General features: G+C 35.9%; 7 protein-coding genes across 7 annotated transcripts; all 7 read left to right on the top strand.

Annotated features, from left to right (window-relative positions):
* Positions 1-330: 330 nt before the first annotated feature.
* On the top strand, positions 331-1,992 carry GCK72_007375 (uncharacterized protein; the record flags this gene model as incomplete). The annotated part of the gene is made up of 5 exons (XM_053726147.1): positions 331-365; positions 420-689; positions 734-964; positions 1,141-1,597; positions 1,888-1,992. 5 exons carry the CDS (start codon positions 331-333, stop codon positions 1,990-1,992), a joined length of 1,098 nt encoding a protein of 365 aa, XP_053590341.1.
* Positions 1,993-2,243: 251 nt separating this feature from the next.
* GCK72_007374 (uncharacterized protein) lies at positions 2,244-3,348 on the top strand (the record flags this gene model as incomplete). Its single annotated transcript, XM_053726146.1, has 5 exons — positions 2,244-2,353; positions 2,407-2,782; positions 2,831-2,978; positions 3,026-3,177; positions 3,226-3,348. The coding sequence occupies 5 exons, from the start codon at positions 2,244-2,246 to the stop codon at positions 3,346-3,348; spliced, it is 909 nt and encodes a 302-aa protein (XP_053590340.1).
* Positions 3,349-3,959: 611 nt separating this feature from the next.
* Positions 3,960-4,625, top strand: GCK72_007373 (uncharacterized protein; the record flags this gene model as incomplete). Its single annotated transcript, XM_053726145.1, has 2 exons — positions 3,960-4,374; positions 4,429-4,625. The coding sequence occupies 2 exons, from the start codon at positions 3,960-3,962 to the stop codon at positions 4,623-4,625; spliced, it is 612 nt and encodes a 203-aa protein (XP_053590339.1).
* A 347-nt stretch (positions 4,626-4,972) lies between these two features.
* On the top strand, positions 4,973-5,966 carry GCK72_007372 (uncharacterized protein; the record flags this gene model as incomplete). The annotated part of the gene is made up of 6 exons (XM_053726144.1): positions 4,973-4,982; positions 5,027-5,220; positions 5,273-5,516; positions 5,562-5,617; positions 5,665-5,805; positions 5,853-5,966. The coding sequence occupies 6 exons, from the start codon at positions 4,973-4,975 to the stop codon at positions 5,964-5,966; spliced, it is 759 nt and encodes a 252-aa protein (XP_053590338.1).
* A 436-nt stretch (positions 5,967-6,402) lies between these two features.
* Positions 6,403-7,799, top strand: GCK72_007371 (uncharacterized protein; the record flags this gene model as incomplete). Its single annotated transcript, XM_053726143.1, has 7 exons — positions 6,403-6,450; positions 6,500-6,808; positions 6,858-7,058; positions 7,106-7,234; positions 7,288-7,426; positions 7,474-7,625; positions 7,674-7,799. 7 exons carry the CDS (start codon positions 6,403-6,405, stop codon positions 7,797-7,799), a joined length of 1,104 nt encoding a protein of 367 aa, XP_053590337.1.
* Positions 7,800-9,474: 1,675 nt separating this feature from the next.
* GCK72_007370 (uncharacterized protein) lies at positions 9,475-11,089 on the top strand (the record flags this gene model as incomplete). The annotated part of the gene is made up of 7 exons (XM_053726142.1): positions 9,475-9,576; positions 9,625-9,927; positions 9,975-10,093; positions 10,324-10,528; positions 10,578-10,716; positions 10,764-10,915; positions 10,964-11,089. The coding sequence occupies 7 exons, from the start codon at positions 9,475-9,477 to the stop codon at positions 11,087-11,089; spliced, it is 1,146 nt and encodes a 381-aa protein (XP_053590336.1).
* A 273-nt stretch (positions 11,090-11,362) lies between these two features.
* GCK72_007369 (uncharacterized protein) lies at positions 11,363-12,984 on the top strand (the record flags this gene model as incomplete). Its single annotated transcript, XM_053726141.1, has 7 exons — positions 11,363-11,464; positions 11,513-11,815; positions 11,863-11,980; positions 12,148-12,419; positions 12,476-12,614; positions 12,662-12,813; positions 12,859-12,984. The coding sequence occupies 7 exons, from the start codon at positions 11,363-11,365 to the stop codon at positions 12,982-12,984; spliced, it is 1,212 nt and encodes a 403-aa protein (XP_053590335.1).
* Positions 12,985-13,400: the final 416 nt, after the last annotated feature.

Raw genomic sequence — 13,400 nt, 5'->3', positions numbered from 1 at the left:
TTTTAGGGGTATATTTCTTGTTCAAACTAATAAGAATTTGGTAATTGTTCGATTTTTAGAGAATTGGTGAGAAAATTCGGCTGAAAATCACTTGAAAAGTTTCGAAAATTAATTGTAAACATGATTGAAATTCAAACCACGCGCCTTTATAAACACAGCGCAGTTGCGTAATTTCGGAGTCTCGTACCAAAGTCTGGCGCACCTTGACGCGTTACAGCGTCAATGACGTGTTCGCTTGGACTTTTTGCAGTTTTTGTTAATTTTTCCTTTCATTTCTCGTTTTTTCCAGAAAATCTCTATCGCCCGCTCTGAAAATCTGAAAATTGGATCATGAATCAAGGAGAAGTTGATGACTGGGAATTAAGGTATTTCTGATAGAATTTTAAAACATTTTTCGAACCAAATATTTATTTTTTCAGATTATTAATAGCTGAAATCGACAAAAAACCTATCAATAGAGGCTCAAGCTACGAAAATCTTCTATCGAAGCTTCTAGAAGTTCGAAAAGAAATTAATAAAAACAATTTCATTCTCGACGAGGATATGTTAGATGAAATCGAGTCTGGGAGAGATGAATTAATTGAATATGAGTATATTTTGGACTTCAGTGATTACTTGGAGTCGGATTTCAATTTTAGTGATTTGTCGGAAGAATTGAAGAGAAAATGTTTGAATTATTTGGAGGAAAGGTAACAAAAAAATGGTTTTTTTTCTTAATTTTCCGCATTTTCAGACCATCGATAAATGAAACCGACCACGAAATCGCCCTATCTACAATTCAAAAGATTCAAATAGAAATCAATCAAAGCGATTTTGTGATTGAAGAAGATTTGTTGGATTTAATCGATTCTGGGAGAGAAGAAATCGAGAAATCTGAAAATGACGTCAAATTTGATACGAATTGGAATGATTTGTCGCCGACGTTGAAGATGAAATGTATGGAGTATTTGGATTTTGAAGACAGGTAATTCTTATAAAAGTCTTTGTATTAGCTTTTGTTACAACTACGCTCCACCGATTTGAAGATTGTCTCTTTTTCTCTGAGTCTCTCAATTTCGCACGCAATTTTCTTCGGTTTCGGTAGAGCGCGGTAGGAAGAAGCGTGCCGTGCTAATAAGTTTATCAATTTCTTAATTTCAGACTCTGTCTCCGTGCCACATCTCGTACCGAAATGAAATCAATCGATTCGTATCGCATGAAGCTCGATGTAGTTCAATTATTCCCAGAAGAAGACGTGTTCATGAGTGTTATGAGAAATTTTAAGTATTCAGAACTCAAAATTCCAAAAATCAATGCATTTGGAAGTGATCGAAATCTGATTTACCTGGAAAAGTTCACTCATTCACTTGCGTATATTCTGAATCATTGTAATATTACGAAACTGGAAGTGTTCGAGGTATCAGGAATGCATACTCATGTTCTGAAGAGACTTCATCAATTAGTGCCACCTCAATCGATTCATGTCAAGTATTTCTATTCGAATCTGCTTCACAGCACTTCCTCTTTCTTCCTCCACTGCTGCTGGAATCGAACGGAAAGCATCATTTTTGAGAATTTCCGCAATTTTCATGTCAAGGAACTTAAGAAAATTCCATCGGTAAGCTAATAGCAACCCACCCGCAAACGAGAGAGTATCGGCGAGAGATGCAGAGGTTTTTCTCGCTCCGACACAGATTTTCACAGTTTTTCTCTATTTTCGCTATTTTCAAAAGTTTTTTCTGTAAGTTATTATGAAAAACAGCGAAAAAAGGTCAAGTGAAAATCTGTGTCGGCGCCAGAAAAAACTCTGCGTCTCTCGTCGATATTCTCTCGTTTGCGGTGGGGCGCAGTTGCAAGAGGGAGTGGGCTGCTGATAGATACGAACAAAATAATTCAATAATATTTAAGGTAAAAACGGCGAAGAGAGTGCATGTCGTCGACTCGGATGGTTCGATGAAGCAGTGGAGGGAAGCGATGGAGAGAGGTCGTGTGGGGGAAGCAGCGAGAAGATAACCTGTGATGGAATAAAGAAATGTTTTATCGTTTTATGGAAATTTTTATGTAACCAATGTGAACTTTGTCTGAAAATGTTTTATATGCATGTTTTTGTTTCACTTTTTATTTGTTTTTTTTTTCATTTATAAACATCGGTAAGCGTTCGATTAAATTTTGCTGGAAGAAAAGATTTAGACTCTTTAAAATATCTTTTACAATAGTTTTCAAATCATATTTCATCTGGTTTGCAGATTTTTCAGCCCGAAAATATGGAAACTAATGAGAAGAAATTCGTAATGAGATATGTCGTTGAAGATTTTGAAGCATTAGAAGAGGGTGAACCATACAGTGTGACAGAAGAACACTACGGAATTTCATGGTGAAAAAATTCAGAAACAACACATGAGGGAATAATATACATCATTTTCACAGGAATATGCAGTTTTTCATTCTCGATGACCGCGTAACCTTCTTTCTTAAATGTCTGAAAGCCGAAGACCGCGAGTGGTCCATCGATACTGAATTGACTTTCAAGTTACAATCGGCGAAGGATTCCCTCCAATCGACTCATTTCCGGTCTTATAACAGGAATGATAAATACTGGGGTTGGGTAAACTTTATGGATTTTAACAAACTGCTGGAACACGTTGAAACAGACGAGAAACCAGTCACATTCGAAATGAACGTGCGAATTATGAAAATGGTCGGATTCGAGAAGGAGAAGTTGAAACGATTCGATGAATCAATGAAAGAATTATCGGATGTTGTGTTGGTTGTGAAGGATATTAAGTTTTATACATTGAGAATGGTGAGAAATGTGAATAATGTCATTGTGGACAACAAACTTTCATTTCAGTTCCTCTCCATCCAATCCTTGTATTTCAAATCACTTTTTCTCGGAAATTTTGAAGAATCTCAGAAATCGGAGGTGACACTCACTGGAATCGATCCAGAAGATTTTCAGAATTTCCTTGAACTTATTCATGGTGAACCTTCTGTTGATGGTAGGCGTTGTGAAGCGTTTGTCATTTCAATGAACTAGTGTTTACAGATGCCACTGTCGATGGAATTCTTCACTTGGCGGACATGTATGACGCACCAACTGCTATCAAAAGATGCGAAGAGTTTCTTCTGAAGGACAGCAAAAAGACACTGAAAAATAAACTGCAAATTTCGACTCGATACAATTTGCAGATTTTGAAGGTAGCTAGATTGAAAGTGTTATTCTGATAATCAGTTGGATTTTTCCAGGAAAAATGTCTCTCGGAGATCAAAACTCTCGACGATATTCGCTCAGTGATGCCAGATGATATCGAGGAAATGGATCCTGCAGTCTCGAGAGCTCTTCTTCAGAAATCATTGGGCTTCCAATAATTCTAATTTTCCTTGTTTTCCATGCTTTCCACTTTTATTTCTTGTTCGTTTTTAGATTTCTGCCTGATACTGTCCTAGATCTTTTTTTGGTTTCGTACATACCGTAAAAACTGTATTAGAGCGACATGTCGCTCTATTTTTCAACCGTCTCTCAGAAAAATTTTGTGGTTTCAGAAACTCATTAAAGTTAAACGGAAAAAAACTTTTTTGAAGGTTCTATTTGTTGATCTACAGGTTACTATTCCCGCTGCTTCTAATCAGAACCAAGAAAATACACTGGGATAATCATATTCATGAATTCTGAGTATAGATGGGTGTCGTTCTATTAGAGGTGTCGTTCTATTAAAGGTGTCGCTCTAATACAGTTTTTACGGTATTCTCATTCTTTTGCAATTTTTGATAATTCAATAATGAAAACCACAATGAAATATAGTTTATTTTCATACGATGGTGTCTTACATAGTCGGGTTACTGTAGGGGATCCAGATTGCTCAGAAAGTCTTCTGTGTGAGAGTAGAGCATTTGATAGTCCGTGGTAAAGATGAAAGTAATCAGGCGTGCCCTGATTTTCTCTTATTCTCCGTGATCAAATCAGTTCCAGTTTTTTAGAAATGAATTTTCGAACTAGTCGTCTGATAATTGTTCTATTTGTCTTACTCCAACTAATCGTCTGCTCCGAAAACCACAAATTGAGTGAAATTTTGAAAAAGATTGGAAAACGGTATAATGGCAATCCGGCTTTGGAAGAGATGTTGGATGAGCATTCGACTACAGTATCCTGGGTTACTGTAGCGTTTTCAATGAAAACTTTTTCAGTTGATTTGAAACAACTGAAAGCGTTCAAAAATAGGTCAGACAAAGAGATAAATGATCTGAAGGATAATGTTGCCGAATCATTTGCTCTTCATGTTCTGGGACAGAGTTCCATGAAATTCAGATGGATTCGAAGTGCATTTGCATTGGCGTCGTTGATGGATGAGGATATGACTGCGGAATTGTGTGGAACTGATATCATTCTGAACAAATGTTAGTTATTTGAAGTATCATTACACTTCTCGTTTCAATCTGAAACCATTTCAGATCAATTTCTTCATTACTTAAGACGTGCTCGTATCTCCATAGAGCGTATTACTGACGACACAAAGTATTCTTATGAAGTTTTACCCACAGAAAAAGATGTTCTAAATACAATTATTACTGTGGATTTGACCTCGAAATGGGGATTTCCTGCACCTGTCATTTGGAATATAACGGCTAAATATTCAGTGAGAATCTGAAGAAAATTCTGATAATAAATCAATACAGACAAAAGAATTCAGACAAAAGAATCCCAAAATCTGTACAAAATCAAGAAAATAGTGGTGGGTGGTGGTTGTATGGATCATGGCAGAGTGAATCATAAGTACACTCAATCAGAAGTGCGAAGAGAAACTTTAGAAAATTTCCAACGAAATAATGGGCACGTGGCTTTCCGGAATCTGACGGACCTTTTGTTGCAAGATCCGTCGAGAATTCGAGAGGAAGCGACAGATAAGATACCGAGTTATGGCTAGAAGGACTCGATGATAACCCGGGATTCTTGAATATTACATTTTGTGAATACGATAATGTGGATCCGAGTATAATGACTAAAAGTATAGTAGGGTATTGTTTTTTGTTCAATCATTACAATTTTTAGATCAATTTCTGTCGTGGTACAAACGATTCGGTCAAATGTGGCATCCAAAAGAGAATGACACAGATTATATCAGAATTCAGCCGTTGAATGTTCAGAAGTCGCAATCGACTTTCAGAATAACAATGAGACTTCAACCCGGAAAGAGAGACAATGCGACTACTTTCGATTTCGATTTCAAAGTGACTATAGATGTCGTGAGTTCTCTTGTTTCAGTTTATCTTTCCACTACAAAATATCCATTTTCAGAACCAACACGGAGACCTGAAAGTGTATATAACTCGTCTGGAAGTGCTGTGTAATCCAATGATTGATTATATGGATGAATCACTGAAAGCTATTCGAGAAGTCGTCACCGAGAACTTTCTCGAGTCAATTCGCACTATAACTCCGCCCATTCCACGGTATTCATCAGTTGAATTCATCAGCAAGTTCTCTAATAACAAATCGATTGAAGTGAGTATTTGTGATGTGGGGGAGAAGACTAATCTCCGTAAGTGTATTTCTGAAACAATTAAGGCAACAATGTGGTTTTCAGCACAAATAGAAATTCTCCTGTTTCATCGTGGCAACGTGAAATCGGTTGAGCTGAAAGTAAGTTTCAATCTCAATTTGTCTGAAAACTTCTCTCTCGTTTCCAGCTGTACAGAATCGACTACGATGACATTCCACTGCCTGCACTCGAACAGTCCTATTTCCGATTGTACACAATTTCAAGTTCCACTAAAAATGAAACTCATTATTTTGTCTATGAACATGAATGGGTGTTTCATCTTCAATGGGTATGGAAGACTCTACAGTATCCCTCATAGATCTCGCTTATTTTCAGGACACAATGGATCAGTTCTACTACATTCATAAAGTGGAATTGGAGTGCCCACATGTACTTTACGAGCAGAAGGATCATGTTTATTTGGCATTTTACCAAAGAATAGGGGGATGAATGTGTAATAAAAATAACTTTTTTCATGTTTTATATGTTTCTTATATTTCGTCTAGGTTATTGCCAGAAGCATATCCGCCGTTGAAATTCCTAGGTCCTCAACTTTGGCTTAAATTTTCTCAAAATCTCACTATTATTTCCTGAAATCTTTCTATAATTTTCCTTAAAAACGTAGTGGATAGTTTTTAACATCAATTTTCATTCTATGAATCCAACTTCTTAACAGTTCGTTTTGCAATTAACTTTACTCGGCCTAACATTCAATACTGTGACAAAAAATCCGTGTTTCAAACGCGCTCTTTCTGCATGCACGAGAGAGTGGGAGACGCAGAGCACCGGTTTTTTAAAATTAAATCGGACAGCAATTGCGTTTGTTCACACCTTTTTGACACGTTTTCAAAACTAAAAATCACGTTTAATTTCAGAAAAAATAACAATGAACAACGACGAAGATATCTCTCAACAACCAGGTGTCGAAACAGATGTAAGTGGCGATAATTTTGCAATAAATGGGAAAGAAAATTCATTTTCAGGTGTCTGCCGATGAAACCAAGAAAAATGCATCAGTTAAGAATGCTTTTGAAGCTTCAATGAAAGCAAGACAATTGAAAAGCGATAGAAAGAGAGCTCGAGCTGAAAGAGCACGTCTTCTTCAGCAGAAGAAAAGAGAGAAAGCTGATAAAAAAGTAGTAAAAGAAGAAGTGGAAACTGATGGAAAAGAAGAAGAGGAAGAAGAAGTGAAAAGACAAACCCGATCAAGATTCAATAGTGAAGACGTCGAGCAAAAATCAAATTTCAATGAACCAAAAGCAGCTGAAAATGTAGAAAAACCAGAGAAAATGGTATTACTACGTCATTGAATTGAAAATTTTCTAATTGGGACATTTTCAGAAATCGCTTGCAAAACGAATGCACGAAGCGTTGGCGAAGAAACGCGCTAAAAAAGCAAAGCGTGTTGAAAATCTCCGCGTGGCGAGAGAAGAAAAGAACACGTTTTTGAATCGAAACAGAAAACCGCCATTCGATTTTCCGTTCAAAAAAAGAGAATTTCCTTTGATTAGACCGGAAAAAGATGAAGAATGGACTTGGAGAGTGAGCGAATGGGGATCAAAAAGAAACAGAAGCCGAAAAACGCGAAGATCAATCATATTGATGATTACAATATGGAAGAGATGGTTGAAGAAGTTGAGGCGGAAGAGCCAGATGCTATAGATTCAATCACAGTTGTGATTGTGGTCAAAGAGACGAAGTTCTATGTATTCCAGTTGGTAAGTGAATTCCTGAGATGGTTTCACTGTTTTCTAGCTGTTTTTTTTTTCAGCTTCTCGCTGCGCAATCCTCATTCTTCAAATCTCTTCTTAAGGAGCATTCGGAAAATACAAAACTCGAACTAGCTGATATCGAACCAGAAGATTTTCAAGTCTACCTGGAAGTGTTGTATGGAGAACCAGCAATTGATGGTAGCCAGTAATTTTTGTCACCTTGTAATTATGAGAAATTCTTTCAGAAAATACAGTAGAGGTTATTCTTTATGTAGCACAAATTTATGGTACAGATGGAGTTACGAAGAAGTGTGAGAAATTTCTAATTGATAAATCAGAGAAGAAAATGAAGAAGAAGTTGCAGCTAGCGACCAAATACAGGTTGGAGAAATTGAAGGTAACTATCATTGCTTTCATCCATAATATCTAAAACAAGAAATTTCAGAAACATTGCTTCGACAATATCAATACTGCCGCAGAGATTCGATCGGTTGTGTCATCAGAAATTAGTGATATGGAACCGTCGACAATGGCATCACTATTCCAGAAATCTCTAGCTCTTCTGGGATAATTATTTTACATCTAACCAGTTCTATTGAATCCATTCTAGTAATCTTCACTTGTCATTTTTACATTCCTTTATCTGCATTTTTGTAATAACTTGTACAAAATTTCCCGCTACTTTAAATATATATTCTAAATGCCAAATAAATCGTTTTTTTAGATTAATTACTGAACCTCTTGTATTTCTCATTGATTGTTTTTATCTACATGTAAACATATACTTTGAAAGTTTTCATTGAATCAAAAGTTAATTAATTTCGCTTCCCTTAAAGGAGGTGAGAACGCAAAAAAATTGTGATCGAAATTGTGATTGAGAAGCACCCACGTTTATCACAGCCCCGAGTGGGTGGCTGTGTTATCGGCCGTGTAGCTCAGCCGGTTGCGGTTTTGTACCCATGCACAGGTGAATCGCGGAAAGCGTGTAATTTGTCAAATATTGTTCGCGAACTTGTCCCGATACGTACAAGCGATGATACCTATTATCGGTCTGTAATTGACAAATCGCGAATATTGATGAATTATTCGCATATTGCTCGCAAATCGCGACTAAAATCGTATGATATTTGTGTAATCGCGATCGGTAATTGTTCACGTATCGCGAAAATTATTTGAATTCGCTGGGTTTTAGAAAATAATTTATTGGAAATAATGAACAAAATGAGACAAAAAATGGATAACATAAGAAGGGTGAATCAAATTATACATGGTAAAGTCAGTAATAAATTATTTTTCGTCATGAGCTTCGCCTCCTTTTCGAACTCCTCTCAAAACAGCTTCATTGAATCGTGGCCGTCGATGGTGTTGTTCATGGGGTTGAGGGGTATTTCGATGCTATAAAATAAAAATTAGTACAAAAACACAACTTAAAAAAAAAATTACCTAAAGGTGTTCCCATATATTCTCAGCTAACAAGCCGAAGAAGCCATAAAATTGGTCGCTCTTCTTGATCCTCTGAACGCATTGTGAATCCATTTCCGTAGATTTTTCATCCGAAATCGTTTGAATTATCGTCCTATACTGTCCTACCCAAATCTGAAAATATGTCGCCATTTACAATTAGACTCTCAATGTGATTGCAGACAAACCTCTTCTTGTTTATTGTCCAAGCAGCTTATATTCTTTTTTGTTTGTCACATTGAGAAGTTCTTTTACAGAAAGCTGTAAAAAAATAAGAAAAAAAGATGAAAATAAAGTAAAATAAGAAACAGAAGTCTTGGAAATATGTCACGCCCACATTTTCGCGATTAACCAATAACTTATCAGACTTATCGCGATAGTCCAATATTTCGTCAATTATTCATCGACGCGTATAGTTTCGCGATCACGCGTATTACAAGTCTTCCATTTTCGCGACATGTGAGTGATATCCCAATTACTTGTAAGCGTATGATTATTCATGAGTCGCGATTCACCTGTGTGCGCGTTCGGTCATGTGTTCAGGTCCCACAGAGCAATCACTTGAGCCAACCTTTTTTTTGAGCCAACCTTTTTTTTTGAGTTCTCACCTTTTTCCGTTACTTTAAGAAGGTTGAATGCCAAATAAACCGCTTATTTAGATTAATTACTGAACCTCTTGTATATCTCATTGATTGTTTTTATCTAAATGCAGCCATATACTTTGAAAGTTTTCAATGAATCGAAAGTTAATTAATCATGATTTCTCCTTAATTAAATAATGTTAGATGTCTGACACCACTGACAACGCTAACAATCCCAACAATTTGATGTCGAAATTCCAAAAGCTTCAATCTGAAACCAATGAAATTCAATCCATTTTTTCCAAGGTAAGCCAGCTCGAGATAGTTTTTTCACCTGATATTTTATAAATTCAGCAATCTTCATTCGACGTGACAAGTCTCTCTGGAAACAAAATGCTTAAAGATTTATATGAATCAATGATAAATCGTGAGAATGAACAAAATAAGTTCAATGAAGAACTAATGAAGACGATGAAGGATCAGAATAAAGAACTGAAACTTCAATCTGAGCAAGTGTTGAAAGAGATTCGATCGATAAAATCAGATTTGGAAGAATTGAAAAATCAATATCCATCAGAGATACAGTCAATGAAGAAATTGATGAGTGTTCCGGATTCAGTTGATTCATCGTTACTTCCAGATACTTCAGTGAATAATGTGAGTGTATTTTGTTCTAATTTGAATTATAAACATTGAAAATTCAGGATACATCAGCAAATGTCATTGGAAAGGAATTTGTGTTCAAACATGTTTTCGAAAATGTTTCAGAAATCAGCACGAGCCCAGTTTACAGCGAAGAAGAGGAACATTTCAATATTCCGTGGTATGATTTTGGAAAATAACGAAAGTCATTTACGATTTCAGGAAAATGTATATCTATCGTAATGGAAATTTTATGAATTTTTGCCTGCATTGTTCAAAATCGTTAGAAGTGGAGGAGTGGTCGGCTCAGACAAGTAAGGCATACAGCTTTGTTTCAAATGAAGGAACGAAAATGATTCGAGAATTTTCCCACAAGTTTGGTACTAAAAATGGAAATACAAAGTTCAATAGTACAGGATGGAATAAATTTGTTGACTGGGAAATCTTGGAAAAGGACTATGTACGGGATGGAAAATTAAGAGCAGAAATTCGTGTCAAAATTACTAAAACAACTGGATTATATGGGAAATCATTGAGAAATTTCGATGAAAGAAATAAAGCATTTTCGGATGTTGTGATTGTAGTCAAAGAGACGAAATTCTATGTATTCAAGTTGGTGAGTTACTTCTCCGGAGTTTCACTGTTTTTCTAAACATCCTTTTTAGCATCTCGCTGCTCAATCCGTCTACTTCAAGTCGTTTCTATCAGAGATATCACCGAACGGAAAAGTAGAACTCAGCGATATTGAACCAGAAGATTTTCAAGTCTTTTTGGAAGTTTTGTACGGAGAACCTGCGATTAATGGTAACAAATACACTTCATTATCTTTAAAGTATCATAATTTCTTTTAGAAAAGACAGTGGAAGTTGTTCTCTACATGGCTGAGAAGTACGATACACACGCTGTTACTAAGAAATGTGAAGAATTTCTTATCGATGGATCTGGGAAGAAAATGAAGAAGAAATTGCAGTTAGCGACCAAGTACAAGTTGGAGAAATTGAAGGTATTTATAAATGTTTCTCTCCAGAATATCTAAAATAAGAAATTCCAGGAACACTGCTTGGACAATATCAATACTGCCGCAGATATTCGATCGGTAATAACATCAGAAATTAGTTATATGGAACCGTCGACAATGACATCACTATTCCAGAAATCCCTGGCTCTTCTTGAATAGTTACGTTAATTCTGTAACCAGTTCTATTAAATTCATTCTAATAAGCTTCACTTGTCATTTTATCATTCTTTTATCTGCATTTTTGTAATAACTTATACACTTTTTCCGTTACTTTAAGAGGGCTGAGTGCCAAATAAACCTCATATTTATATAAAGTACGGAAGCTCTTGTATATCTCATTGATTGTTTTGATCTAAATGCAAACATATATTTGAACGTTTTCATTGAATCAAAAGTTAATTAATTTCGCTTCTCTTAATTAAATAATTTTATATGTCTGACACCACTGATGACGCTAACAATCCCAACAATTTGGTGTCGAAATTTCTAAAGCTTCAATCTGAAACCAATGAAATTCAATCGATATTTTCCAAGGTAAGCCAGCTCGAGATAGTTTTTTCACCTGATATTTTATAAATTCAGCAATCTTCATTCGACGTGACAAGTCTCTCTGGAAACAAAATGCTTAAAGATTTATATGAATCAATGATAAATCGTGAGAATGAACAAAATAAGTTCAATGAAGAACTAATGAAGACGATGAAGGATCAGAATAAAGAACTGAAACTTCAATCTGAGCAAGTGTTGAAAGAGATTCGATCGATAAAATCAGATTTGGAAGAATTGAAAAATCAATATCCATCAGAGATACAGTCAATGAAGAAATTGATGAGTGTTCCGGATTCAGATGATTCCTCGTTACTTCCAGATACCTTAGTGAAAAATGTTAGTGTATTTTTTTCTAGTTTGAATTATAAACATTTATAATTCAGGATACCTCTACAAGTGTCACTGGAAAGGAATTCGTACTCAAACATATTTCGAAAATGCTTCAGAAATCGGATCGGGTCGAGTTTACAGCGAAGAAGAAGAACATTTCAATATTCCATGGTATTACTTTGGAAAAGTAAAAAAACCAATGACGATTTCAGGAATATGTTTGTCTATCGCAAGCAATTTAAATTTTATGGCTTTCCACTTGGAATGTCCGAAATCGTTAGAAGGGGATGAGTGGTCGGCGCTGACAAATATCGAACGCAGTTTCATTTCAAATCAAGGAACGAGAATGACTCGAAAATCTTCCCACGATTTTGGTAATAAAAATGGTAACACAAAGTTCCGTGCTCATGGATATCCGAAATTCATTGATTGGAAGGACTTGGAAAAGGATTACATTGTTGATGGAAAATTGCGAGTGGAAATTAGTGTCAAAATCACCAATACAACTGGATTATACGGAAAACCATTGAGAAATTTCGATGAAAGAAATAAAGCATTTTCGGATGTTGTGATAAAAGTAAAAGAGAAAAAGTTTCATGTATTCAAGTTGGTGAGTGACCTCTCCGGAGTTTCACTAATTTTCTGAACATCCTTTTCCCTTTTCAGCATCTCGTTGCCCAATCTGCCTACTTCAAGTCGCTTCTATCCGGGATATCTCCAAACGAAGAAGTAGAACTCAGTGGAATTGAACCAGAAGATTTCCAGGTCTTTTTGGAAGTTTTGTACGGAGAACCAGCTATTAATGGTAGCCAATGCACTTCATCATCTTTAAAGTATCATAATTTCTTCTAGAAAAGACAGTGGAAGTCATCCTCTACTTGGCGGAGAAGTACGATACACATGCTGTTACGAAGAAATGTGAGGAATTTCTTATCGATGGATCTGGGAAGAAAATGAAGAAGAAGTTGGAATTAGCAATCAAATATAAGTTGGAAAAATTGAAGGTTTTCATTTGAAAGTTTTCTGAATTCTTTTAATAAATATTTCAGAAACACTGCTTCGACAATATCGTGTCTGCTGGCGAGATTCGATCGGTTCTCCCATCCGATATCAGTGATCTGGATCCATCGACAATGAAAACTCTTCTTCAAAAATCCTTGGATCTACTCGAATGATTATTTGATGTGTAACGGATATTAATGTGTTCAAATATATCAGTAGCTACGTTTTCTTCTAGATAATTGTTCAGTTTTAAGTAGGTCACCGACGTTTTTCAAGATTTCTCATTTTAGTTTCTTATTTTTACAAATTTTAAAACGGCTTCTGAAATAGAACTGCATATGTTTTATAACGACAAGTTTTTTATTCTGATAATTGCACTTTTATGTTAGCTATAAAAAGTTCAAGTTTTGCAACCGACACTTTCAAAAAGGGAAACAATAAAATAAAGGACACGATTCATTAGAAACAAAGACAGACAGAACGATCGAATCTCTAGCTGCTCTTGCGCTTTAGTGGACGGGGTGGGTGTGATTCAAATGAAGCGAACAAATGGAGAAGATAAGACGAGACGGGTTCACCCAATTCGTTG

The sequence above is a fragment of the Caenorhabditis remanei genome, chromosome II (assembly GCF_010183535.1).
Source record: "Caenorhabditis remanei strain PX506 chromosome II, whole genome shotgun sequence".
NCBI lineage: Eukaryota > Metazoa > Nematoda > Chromadorea > Rhabditida > Rhabditidae > Caenorhabditis > Caenorhabditis remanei.
Note: the sequence above shows the minus strand (reverse complement) of the source record. Positions and strands in the feature narration are given on the sequence as shown.